General features: G+C 45.4%; 1 protein-coding gene across 3 annotated transcripts in view; it reads left to right on the forward strand.

Moving 5' to 3' along the window:
• The first annotated feature begins 558 nt into the window (after nt 1-558).
• The window catches only part of acaca (acetyl-CoA carboxylase alpha), a 59718-nt gene continuing 47081 nt past the window's right edge, over nt 559-13195 (forward strand). For all 3 annotated transcript variants that reach the window (XM_062537115.1, XM_062537117.1, XM_062537116.1), the window contains exons 1-13: nt 559-718; nt 2792-3050; nt 7255-7387; nt 7515-7653; nt 8027-8136; nt 8259-8340; nt 8632-8730; nt 9027-9133; nt 9436-9546; nt 9958-10167; nt 10710-10880; nt 12604-12765; nt 12980-13143. In XM_062537115.1, the coding sequence (XP_062393099.1) occupies nt 2821-3050; nt 7255-7387; nt 7515-7653; nt 8027-8136; nt 8259-8340; nt 8632-8730; nt 9027-9133; nt 9436-9546; nt 9958-10167; nt 10710-10880; nt 12604-12765; nt 12980-13143 (1718 nt within the window). In that variant the 5' untranslated portion in view covers nt 559-718; nt 2792-2820. The remainder of the gene's footprint in view (nt 719-2791; nt 3051-7254; nt 7388-7514; nt 7654-8026; nt 8137-8258; nt 8341-8631; nt 8731-9026; nt 9134-9435; nt 9547-9957; nt 10168-10709; nt 10881-12603; nt 12766-12979; nt 13144-13195) is intronic.

Here is a 13195-nt window from a genome sequence, read left to right on the forward strand (position 1 = left end):
ACAGCTGAGGTGATGGGACTGATAACCCTGATGACATGACAACACACGACTGGCCCCTGCAGGCCTATCCTCATTTCATAATAAGAATTTTACAGAGGTAGAATGTTTCTCTTTCTTTTATTTATAAAATATATATATATAAAATCTATACATATGTATTTAAAAAAAATAGTCATTTTGATTGGGTAAGAAAAAAAGACTAGTTATCTCACAATGCATTTTACATGATCTGCATGGGACCTCAATGATGATGACTTTTGAGGTCTGTGGGCCATCAGGGCCTTCCCCTCCATAGATTGATATGAATGTACTTTTTTTTTTTATTTGATTGGATCGCACCATACCATGAGGCCATACTGTGTAAGCATGTGGGATACAGCTAGCTTTTCGCTCATTGGGCACACCCTCCCACAGATTCTGCTTGAGGAGACCCGCCCCAGTCACCAACACGAGCTGCGATTGGTCTCCAGGCCCGGCGTGAGTTGTTGTTAGGGTCGGAGGTGAACGGCCAGAAGTAACCCCTCCTCGCATCACACCACCGTGATGTTGCTGTCAAAGACGCCGTTGTAGCATCCACTTAGGTGCCGCTTGCCTCAGTATGATGTGATTGGTCAACATAAGAGGACAAGATGTGTACGCGCAGGGGTTAAATCACGAACATATCAATACGTCTTTGGGGATTTACTCTTCAGAATTACTTGCCGATTTCTTTCTCAAGGTAGGATACCATGGGACTATAACTCAACATAAAGCTAAAACTGATAAGCTCATTACCCAGCGATAACTTTAGCGTTGCAGAAGTTAACATTAACGTTACATTTATGCCGTGCAGAGTTCGCAAGGATGGAGAGATCAGTTAACGTTTTTATTTGCTAGCGATAGCTGTCTAGCGCTGAATAGTTTCCTGGGCCGGGTAGCATCTAGCTACCCGGTCAGGTAGTTATGCTAAAATCTGATAAGGTAACGTTACCGTTAGCCACGGAGAGCTAGGATAACCAGGCTAGGCTAGTTAACGATATCATCCTCATAACGATTCGAGGAAAGAAGGTCGCGTAAAATTAACCATCATTACGATGCCCATGACACCAGGGTTGGCATCAGCGTTTGGTGTACAACATTTACCTTAGCTTGCTACTGTTGCTCTAGTTGATTTACATGGTTAGCCTCATGAGAGCTACTGTACACGAATTCGTATCTGACCACTCTGTAGCTTCTAGCCATCATAGCTATTTCCCTGTGGACTTTGGTTTTAAAAAAATCATTAACGTTTTGTTTTCCTCTAAATCTGCAAGTTAGAGGATTGGGATAGCTACGATAAATTAGATACTTAAAGCAGTACGGTAACGTTACTGGCCAATGATGCTCTAGTTACTTCAAAGCCAGGTGATGGGCTCGCTGTGATATTGTTTGTCTGCGATGCAAGTAGCTATACAGTACAACAGCATGGAACTTTTAACCAACAGCAGCACGTTGCCTTTAATGTTACCTGCAGCGGTTAACATTGCCATCATTTCCACTATCATTCTAGTTTTTCCGGTCATACGGCTTCTGTTACTAGGCGTGTCAGGCCGCAAACGTTAGTTTAACCCTGTGATGACAGACTCTTGGCAAGTGTCACGGCTGGTTAGCTGGGGCTGCTAGTTGTAGTTTGTTTGACTCCTAGTGAGCATTTGACACGTGGTTTACAGTTTTCATCAGTTCACGTTTGACACAAAAGGTAGCCTTCCAAACTATTCATACCTCAACGAAAAGTGACTCATGCTACCATAGACCTACTTTGTTAGTCAGTGTACAATGAACAAAAGAAGAAAGACTAATTTCAATATGGAGACGTGTATTTTACACTCATCTCAAATACAGTAAATTACAATTTTTGCTATTTACTCCATGACAGCGCTTTGTTTATTTTTGTAGTACACTGTGTAGTGCAACACAAAAATGTGCACTTTTCTTTCCCAGTGAAACAAAAGTGAAACACAAAAGATGAGGCTACCACTATAGCCCTAATGCTGATTCATGGTGTCCTCTGAATTTGGTGTCAATTTTGTCTGACCCAGGAAAGCAGCAACAGTTAATCAACAATATCAGTAAATCAGTAAGCTTAAGGGTTTTTTTTTTCCCCAATGCAATGTTGCAATGCAACCTTTACTGTAAAACATAGGCACTGGCCTGGATTCATACCTGAGCCAGCTGTGTGCAAGGCAGCAGCACTAACCACTGTACCATCTGCACCAATGGCCTATTCATGGGTTTCATCAGGACCCCTTCCACAGGTGTATTAATCAAGCACCATGCAGTCTACATTCATAATCTCGGTGCTTTATTGTATACACCTGTGGAAAGGGACCTGATGAAAGCCATGAATAACTAGCAATGTGATTCAGTAAAAGCAATACAACCAACCAAACAGTCTTTGATCCTGGTGTCATGATAGTTACTTGTCTTGAACTATTTGTGGGGAGAGGGGATTGTAGGGGTTGATCGAATAAGCTATTCTTTCTAAAATGACAATGGTGATGTATGGTTCTGTATGTAACCACATTCTGTTACATACAGTATAGTCAAGGAGATCTGGAATATCTTCAAAATGAAACACAAGAGCCTGTAGTTTCAGTTATGGAATTGGACTGACGGACTGGCATTTGCACACCAAGGAATGGCACCATCCTCTGGGGCTAATTGCAGTTCTCTCAGAGCAAGAAGCACTTTGTTATAGCTCGATATTTTTCTTGCACCTGGACAGGCTTCTTTCACTTAGAGTGTTTCTCTCTCCCTCTCTCCATCCATCCAGTCTTTGGGGGCTGCCAGCGTCGTTCAGCCATGGCAGAGCAGGAGCGTCCTGCTAAGAAGCCTCCTGCTGCAGCTGTGCTCCTCTCCCACTTCACGGTCGGCTCGGTCTCTGAGGAGAACTCCGAGGATGAGATCCTGGGCAGGCTCGACCCCATGCCGGCCGAGGAGAAGGAGCGCTCTCTGTCGCCGTCGTCCGTCAGCTCGGACAGCACCTATGAACTGGGCTTCGACGGCGTAGATGGACCTGCTCAGAACCTGAGGTGGGCAATGACCATTGTTTCAGTCTCATAGGCACCAGCCATTACGTTGTCAAACATGCCAAACAGAGTCATCCAGGCCATAAGCAGCAATGATGTTGCACCTGGGACCTAGCAGGCTTGCACTGTTTGTCTCCGAGGGCTCTGTCAGTATTGCCAGATTGGGCGGGTGCGGGCTTCTTCTTACATCGTTCGACGGGGGGGAAATAAGCTATAGGCGGGTAAATAACATTTTGAGTTCAATGGTTCTCTATGAGAAAAACGTTGTTGGGTATTTTTTTGCTGAAGACGGCGGGGTGATTGGGCATCATTCAACCCAATCTGGCAACGCTGGCCTCTGCTCTGTGCTGTGTTGTGGTCACCCTGGAGTTCGATAGAGATAGATAGATAGATAGATAGATACTTTATTGATCCCCAAGGGGAAATTCAAGTTAAACAGAGAATGCACAAACAATCCACAGTCTTTGGTTGAGCCCTAAAGGAATCAGCAGGGCTTTTTGTCTGAATACTGGTAGGCTGGTAGAGGACAGTGGGTTCATCTGAGTGAGTACCCCCCCCCCCCTCCCCAGCCCTGGACTCTCTCTCTCTCTCTCTCTCTCTCTCTCTCTCTCTGCCATGTGTGAAAGGGCTGCCGTGCCGACTGCTCCTATTGCCACACAGAGGCTGCTTGTGCTCGAGGAGACGGCGATGCTGTCGCCATGCCAACTCTCCCTGCTCTCCCCCATGCTGCTGTCAGACCGGCTAGTCGTGGAGGGTGAAGGGCAGGCTGTGGATGTGTGTGTGTGTGTGTGTGTGTGTGTGTGTGTGTGTGTGTGTGTGTGTGTGTGTGTGTGTGTGTGTGTGTGTGTGTGTGTGTGTGTGTGTGTGTGTGTGTGTGTGTGTGTGTGTGTGTGTGTGTGTGTGTGTGTGTGTGTGTGTGTGTGTGTGTGTGTGTGTGTGTGTGTGTGTGTGTGTGTGTGTGTGTGTGTGTGTGTGTGTGTGTGTGTGTGTGTGTGTGTGTTCTGTGTTCCTTGTGCCTGCCTTCTCTCATTTGTTTTACCGTCATTTAAACGACATAATGTTTGGTTTGGATAAAATAATTTATGTTGAATAATTTATGCAGGCCTGATAGAGTTCAGGCGTGGTGCCTGAATTCAGGCTTGAGCTCTGCCATGTACAATGTCAAGAAAGGCTATTCTCTATATTGTCTTTTAATGTGTTTGATCATTTCAGGCACAGATATTATTTCCTGTCTATCAGGCCTGTTTATGTAAATTAATGAATGTTTTTGTGAGCCAATAAGACTTGTATTGATTTGTAGAGGTGAGGTGAGTAAAGTCAAGTCTTACCTTTGTCCATTTGGAATCAACCACTTTTCCAAATCAAATTTGGAATAGATGTCATTGATCTCAGGCTTGTGTGAACAAGGCCAAGGCCAGGCCCAGAACTTTCAGAAGTGTTTCCAAATGGTTCCATTGTGAAACCCAATCTTTCCTCACTGTGTGTCCTCATTCTTTATATCAGTCACAATGTAGTTTTTGCAGAAACTCAAGAATTGCTTGTGTTCATTAATTTGAACCTCCACCAGTCCCCTAAAATGACAGTAGAATAATTTATTGGTCTTATTGCCAGTGTTGTTGTTGTTCTTCTTCTTTTTTAGCCCTGTGTATTTCAGTTAGCCTGCTGGCAGCTGCTATGGCTAGGACGGCATGCCCTGCAGTAGGCGGTGGGAGGAGTTGCCCAGTTATGTTCAGACAAGCTTTGACAAGCACAATGGGGGGAGCGTCCCTCTTCCTCCTCTCCCATTGGCCGTCGGGAGGAGAGGGGGCCCTCTTATTTTAGGGATGCAGGGACAGGGCCCCATGTACCACAGGCCCACGTGTGTTGCTGTTGTTCAGCACCATGGCCCGATCAGAACACCCAGTCCCAAGTCAGCTCACTGGGTGTAGATCAGGAACAGGAGCAGACAGGCACATCCCCGTTAATCACAGGAATGCCTTCCCACCGCCGCCCGGCCTCACGCCCCACCCGCAGAGTGATGGAACACTAAACAGGCCTACTGCAATTTCTCAACTGTTAGCCACGGCTTATACTCTGATTTTGCAAAATTTCTTCAGCTATGAGGTCAATACACGGTGGCAGTTACTAAGATATTAATATGCTTTTGTTTCTATTAACTTGTCCTGTCCTGTCCTGTCCTGTGGCTAATGCACAGGAAATTACTGTATTGCTGCCAACAGACTGCAGGTTCTCAACCTTGTTGGGGCTAACGCACACCAAAGGCCAAACCAAAATGCCGAGGCACACCAATTTACTTATGGTTACTGATTATGAAGTGTGTCACAAATTGTTATAGGTTCAGACTTGATAGCATTCAGGCGTGGTGCCTGAATTCAGGTTTGAGCTCGGCCATGTTCGATGTCAAGAAAGGCTATTCTCTATATTGTCTTTGAATGTATTTTATAATTTCAGGCACAGATCATTTCCTGTCTATCAGCCATGTAGGTTATAACAGCAGTGTCTCGCGATAGGCAAGTGCTCACATGATGTTGACTCTGCGGTGTAAGAGGTCTGTAGCCTATTAGGCAACTTTATAACAACCACTTTATAGCTAGCTTGGGAAGACCCACGTGTTTGGCACATTTGGGATTTGCTCTGCAGGTCCGTGTGGCCATGAGGTCATGGAAGCCCATTTCCAATGTCCCTAAAACACGGGCATGCAAATGCAATAGCTAATCCGGCATGGTTGTGTGTATGTTCTTTGCAACTGAGCAGACAACTGCATTTACGAGATTGCTAAGCTTCTGAGACGATTTGACAAGAGTTTAATGCATCACTTTATGTTTAATTTCACTGCTAGTTATGACCCTGCAGGAAGTCGTAAGTCAAAGAATATTTTCCAGGCCCACTCTCAATTACAGTTGAGAAGGTGTGCGTGCCGTGCTAACCAGGCTACTTTACCATGAGTCTGTATCTGTATAAAGACACATTGGGTTCCTCAAAACTCCATGACACGCTGGTTGAGAACCACTTAGGGCTGCTTGATCATTTATCACGATTATTTTGTTCAATATTGAGATCACGATTATGAATCGTGATTACTCAGTGATTTTGGAACTATCATCCATATTCAAAATTCAACATTTTTTTTTTTATTGATTGTTACTGTAAATATTATCCAACAGGAAAAAAATACATTTAAAGCTAACGCACACGACCACTCAAAACAACAAAAGGAGAGCATTGTTATGAGACTGAATGTAGCAAAATGATAATTATATTTTGGAATAATCATAATTGTTGGAAGTCATAATCGTGATTAATCGATTCATTTGATTAATTGCACAGCCCTAGAACCACTGTTGTAGAATGCAGCCCTGTGAAGGCTAGACTACGTAGTGCTGCTCACCCTCACACTGGCCAGGGCAGCAGGACACAGTGGAGCCTGTATTTTTGTTTCCGTGCGTGAGAGGACTGCAGTGCTGCTGAACATGAAGCCTTTTCTCTCCAGTCAGCTCTATTGATTTTTTTTCTCCCAGAGAAAGGCGACCTTATGTCACTTCAGCCTAGCCATCGATTGGATGGAAAAAGACGAGGCCATTCATCCTCAACGCTGAGCTCAAGACTTGAGTTCTTGAGTTCTTGAGTTCTTGCGTTTAGTGATTTTACTAAAAGGCTTAAGTTCATGAACTTAAAGGAATTCCATTGTTGTTGGCTTAAATGTGATAACATACAGTAGCCACGTCGAGTCTACAGCATTGAGTTCCAGTACAGATAACATACAGCAGCTACCTGCATTATCAGCTTGTCTTATCTGGCTTTTGCCAAAGTTTGTGATGACTTTGTGGTAGAGTTGAAAAGGGAAATTGTATCGAGCGTTCTTCAAGTAACAACTTGCTTTCACTGGTTCAGGCCATAATATTGTCTTCACTACGAAGGTGACAGTCTGTCAGAATGTCTTGATTTGTTCCCATAACCTTCCTCCTGCTGCGGGATAGGATTCTGCTCCCAGTCGCACCATAGAGATGAGACTGACATGAATTTGTTATTGCTAACCATTCCATGATTAATTTGATCTTTTCCTTGATGGTCTGTTTTTTTGGTTTTGACTACCAAAATAGTTGTCGATTCATTTAATAGCTGGCAACTAATCGATTCGTTGTTGCAGCCTTATCGGAGATGAGCGATATTGCCGGCGAGTATAAACGTTTCTCTACTGATCCTACAGGCCAAGCATGTCCGGACTGCATTTGATGAAGCAGGGCAGGGACAGGAGACGCATTGATCTCCAGAGGGACTTCACTGTGGCCTCACCTGCGGAGTTTGTCACTCGCTTCGGGGGCAACAAAGTCATTGAAAAGGTATGACCTGTCTGTAAGGCTTCATGCTCGGTTCCTTTGAAGTGCGCGTGTCAAGGCTCTTTGCACAAATTCTCAGCGTCTGCCAAGTAACTGTAACCATAACGATAACCAAATTAATTTGTGGCAGGTCCTTATCGCCAATAACGGCATTGCTGCTGTGAAGTGCATGCGCTCCATTCGCCGCTGGGCTTATGAGATGTTCCGGAATGAGCGTGCCATCCGCTTCGTGGTCATGGTTACGCCAGAGGATCTGAAGGCCAACGCTGGTAAGTTTGATCATAGTGTGTGTGTGTGTGTGTGTGGGGGGGGGGGGGGGGCTTGGGGTGGCGGGAGCTTAGCTGAGTTTCACAGCGCTGGCCCTGATGAACAGTCAGCTAATGATCCGGAAAGATCCGCCACAAAGCGAGAGCCCAAATGTGTTTGAACAGCACAGGCTGCTGGTGGTTATGCTGATTTGGGTGTGCTTTGGCTGACCCTAGTCTGAGCTCGTAGCCAAAGTAAGTGCCTTGCACAATGGCAGAGGAAGTTTTCACTGTCAGACTGTACCAAACGCTGTGAATGCTGGGTGTCTCCGATGTTCCATGAGATAGTGGTGCGATAGTGGACCTTCCTGTTTATCTCTACATGTCCTGTTTACAGAGTACATCAAGATGGCTGACCACTATGTGCCTGTGCCCGGGGGGACAAACAACAACAATTACGCCAACGTTGAACTCATTTTGGACATTGCCAAACGGATACCTGTTCAGGTACAGTTTTTAGACCGTCACAAATCCCCCATGTGTCTTTTTGAGTGTGAATACGTGGCCTCCGTTGCTCATTCTGGCATGTCCCTGTACTGTAAGTGTGTCCCTGTGGTCTTCTCTAACAGGCAGTGTGGGCAGGCTGGGGCCACGCGTCCGAGAACCCCAAACTACCAGAGCTGCTGCACAAGAACGGCATCGCCTTCATGGGTCTGTGTCCAATAGCAGAGTTTTGCAGAGGCCAATGACTCTTTTTCAACCCACACTATAATCCTTTACTCCATCCATTAAGGCTTTTAGTTTTTAGTCATCACAGAAATGTATGAGTCACTGACTTGTACTCTGCAAAGGGCAGCAGTTGAACTTAAATAATAATGATGATTATGATAACAACATTGTGATAATCACAATTGCAAAGGCTATTCTTTTTAAGGGACGCTCATACACATGTTTATGTGTGAGCTCAATGCATGACAGAGTGTTGCCTGTTTGTGACCACAGGTCCTCCAAGCCAGGCCATGTGGGCCCTAGGGGACAAGATCGCCTCCTCCATCGTGGCCCAGACTGCGGGCATCCCCACCCTGCCCTGGAGTGGATCAGGTCTGTCCTCCGTACAGTCATTTCCTGTGTATCAGTCGAGTTGTGTATAAGCCACAGGACCGTGTGCAATATGCAAGTTAAAAGAAACGAAACCATATTGATGCCATGTTAACTGCGCCCTTGTATTTACATCATAGCTGAAGAAATGTTGCAAAAGCAATGTATTAGCCGCAGATAATAGTTGGGTAATTACGGTAATGGCATACAGAATAGCTGCAGCAGTTTTCTCACATGAGTCTCACATGTGTGGTGTGTGTGTGTATTGTGTGTTCATGTTCATGTTCATGTTCCTTCAGGTCTTACTGTTGAATGGTCTGAGAGTGATCAGAGGAAGAACATCATCAATGTCCCTCCAGAGTCCTATGAGCTTGGTTGCATCCATGACGTAGAGGCTGGACTGAAGGTAGCATATCCTAGGGCTGTGCAATTAATCAAATTAATCGATTAATTGTGATTGTTTATGATTTTTAGGATTATATTTAAAATTCAATTTAACATTTTTAAAAATCTAAATTTTGAATATGGATGTATGTAAGTAATCACATGTAATAATGTGATCTCAGTATTGAACAAAATAATCGTGATAATGATTTTTACCATAATCAAGCAGCCCAAGCGCATCCCATCCATGTTCAATACATGGCCATAAAGGCTTGATGGGCATAGGTTCTTGGCGTATGACTGACAGGTGTATGTATGTGGCAGGCTGCGGAGCTGGTGGGCTACCCAGTCATGATCAAGGCATCAGAGGGAGGCGGAGGAAAGGGGATCCGCAAGGTCAACTGTGCAGACGACTTTCCCAACCTCTTCAGACAAGTGAGTCTTTGCTGCGACTGTACCAGTTCAACAAATGAAAGGCACACACTGGGTATCTCTCATGGGCTTACTGCTAAGACATCACATGGAAACAAGGGCAGAGAAGGAATGTGGCCATTGGGCCACTGTATCTTTATGTACCAATAATCAGTTAGTCAAAAGTCCTCTTATTTCAGAAGATCTTAGTTTTTGTGACAGTCAGGTGTGCTGTATAGCAAAAAAGAATAGTGGTTAAGAACTATTTCTGTGCATTTGCTACACATAGTTGCTAGTGTTTCACACATTGGTCCTAATGTTGCACAGAGTCTCCATGACTTTGATTTAAACTGAATTCTGAGCGTTCTCAGACAGGAATGTTTACTGTAGTTGGCGTTTGTAGCTCACCAGCCCACTCTCCCCCTCTTCTCCCAGGTCCAGACGGAGGTGCCAGGCTCGCCCATCTTCGTCATGCAGCTGGCGAAGCACGCGCGCCACCTGGAGGTGCAGATCCTGGCTGACCAGTACGGCAACGCCATCTCCCTGTTTGGCCGCGACTGCTCGGTCCAGCGGCGGCACCAGAAGATCATCGAGGAGGCCCCGGCCACCATCGCCACCATGGACATCTTTGAGGACATGGAGAGGGTAGGTGGCCAGTCTGGTGACGAGTCTTCCCCGTTTTCCCGCTGTCTCCTGACGGTTTTTAAGTGCAGTGTCAGCATTCAAATAGCAGAGGAATTTGAAATCAACTAACTTTAAAAAAAAAGAAGCTAAATGAAAGGGCTTAAATAAGAAGATAAACAAGGTGTTTAAATGAAAGTTGCTTGCTGCTTAATGTTGTCATATTTAATATTTAATTGTTACAGTATAGGATTGACCAATGGGACTTACAGGGGAGCTACACCAGGCCCGTAACTGAAGCGTTCTGCTCGCGACGCGTATGCTGCAGCAGTTAATAATCACTATAATCAATGGAAGTAGCTACACCAGACGCATCAGTGGGGGCGTACGTTCTAAAAAGAAAACAAAACAGTGTTCTAAAATGGATTTTATGCGACGCGAACTGAACACCTCAGCTACGCGCCTGGTGTAGCTTCCCTGTTCCATTCAATAGAACCCCTATTGGAATCTGACTGTGGCTGAGTCTGTGGTGAGTGGAGGTAAATGAAGGCTGCTTGGCTCCCCAGTGTGCGGTGAAGCTGGCTAAGATGGTGGGCTACGTGAGCGCCGGCACGGTGGAGTACCTCTACAGCCAGGACGGCAGCTTCTACTTCCTGGAGCTCAACCCGCGTCTGCAAGTGGAGCACCCCTGCACCGAGATGGTGGCCGACGTCAACCTGCCAGCCGCCCAGCTGCAGGTACTGTGTGTGTGTGTGTGTGTGTGTGTGTGTGTGTGTGTGTGTGTGTGTGTGTGTGTGTGTGTGTGTGTGTGTGTGTGTGTGTGTGTGTGTGTGTGTGTGTGTGTGTGTGTGTGTGTGTGTGTGTGTGTGTGTGTGTGTGTGTGTGTGTGTGTGTGTGTGTGTGTGTGTGTGTGTGTGTGTGTGTGTGTGAGAGACGTGGATGTTTGAAAAATTACACATTTTGAATTTCATTTGCATGATAAAGAGGCACACGTCATGCATACGCTAGCATCACGATATAAGCTACACATGCTGCTGCTATTACATTCAGCTATTACGTGCAGTAATAGTGTGAAAGAACTGAATCAGGCAGTGAGTCGCTTTTTTTTCTGAGCTGCAGCTCTGAAAGAACACCATGTACTCGGCATGTGCACATGCGCAGGCTTTACACACACACACACACACACACACACACACACACACACACACACACACACACACACACATATACACATACACACGCGCACTCTCTCACACACACACACACACACACATATACACATACACACACACACACACACACATACTTTATACACACACACACACACACACACACACAGACATATATACACATACATACACACACACATAGAGTATAGACACACACACACACTGCAGTGCATCATCACCAGTGCCGTGCTCTAACGGTGGGCAGGGATGGATGCAGGCATCCGTGGCCTCATCAGTGGTAATGAGCAGAGCTGGTGCTGTGCGGGGGTCACTATGCAGGAACACACTGACCTCCTAGTCCTCCTGAGACCCCCCCCCCACGCCCACAGCTCAGCACCCCCCACGTCACATGACCAGTGGTGTGTATGTATGTAGGTCAGTGGAGTGTCGGCCACAGGCAGACTGCGTTCTTATAGGATAGGGCTGTTATGTAACTCCCTGGAATGTATGCATGCTGTTGCTATAGGAAGAGAAATGGAATAGAGTACCGAAGCCATGACTTAGTGTTATATATAATTAAAAAAAAAAAAAAAAAAATTACACTGTCGGTATCACACACATTGCAACACATATTCATGCCAACACGATAACATTTGTGACTACAGAGTTTTATTTTAGCATGGTTACTTTCCTCCGTAAAATATACTAGCGTTTAACTTCACTGTCTGCAGTTACATGCACGGATATGTCTTGGCTGTATTTTTGAGGCAAAAAAACATCACTCTTAGCAGCCGCCAGTCTTTGATAAGGCGTGAAAATATCCACTGGGATTTTGTTTCCTTCTATTACACCTGCCATGGAGTCTCTGTTATGTGGCTAAGCTGTTGCCTAGCCGGTATTTGAACACATATAGATGGCTGTAGCCTACATTTAAAAAAAAGTATTAGCTAGTAATGATGCCACATATTTTCTACAGTCAACACTAATGATGCCACTTCGAAAGTTTGTTGAGATACAGTTAATCACAGTCAATCTATTAATTGTTAAAATTCCAATGCATGAATGAAATAAGAGACAAAGCATAAACAAATTAATTGCAAAACTGTTGTTCTTTATGAGTGTATGTATGTGCATCAGTATGAAAATGTGGTGGAGTTTGATCATGAATGACTATATTTGAACTGATTAGGCTAGAAAATGATTCAAAATGATTGACGGTGAGGTGAACGTGGTGAGATTTCAATTCCCTGACCTGTATGTGTGTGTGTGTGTGTTTGTGTGCTGATCTTAGATTGCCATGGGCATCCCTATGCACCGCATGAAGGACATTCGCATGATGTACGGTGTGCAGCCGTGGGGAGACTCGCCCATTGACTTTGAGGGGCTGTTTGCTGCCCCCTCCCCACGAGGACATGTCATTGCAGCCCGCATCACCAGTGAGAACCCAGATGAGGTGTGTTGAAGTCTACCCGCAAAGTTAAGAGTAGATTTGGTGTGTGTGTGATTATTTTTAATTTTCAATTATTTTTTTAAATGAATAGAATGTAAATTAAGTACAGTACTGACTATTGAATGAGAGAATCCGTCACTTGAATGAACATTGATCTTAAAGCTATGAGTGCTCCTGGCCTGACCCTTGTGTGTGCGTGTGCGTGTGTGTGTGCCAGGGCTTTAAGCCGAGCTCGGGCACCGTGCAGGAGCTGAACTTCCGCAGCAACAAGAACGTGTGGGGCTACTTCAGCGTGGCGGCGGCCGGGGGGCTGCACGAGTTCGCCGACTCGCAGTTCGGCCACTGCTTCTCCTGGGGCGAGAACCGCGAGGAGGCCATCTCGTGAGTACACACACAGCCCCAACTCTCGCTGACCGCAAACTGGACGCATCTG

Source organism: Sardina pilchardus, chromosome 5, assembly GCF_963854185.1.
Source record: "Sardina pilchardus chromosome 5, fSarPil1.1, whole genome shotgun sequence".
Classification (NCBI taxonomy): Eukaryota; Metazoa; Chordata; class Actinopteri; order Clupeiformes; family Clupeidae; genus Sardina; species Sardina pilchardus.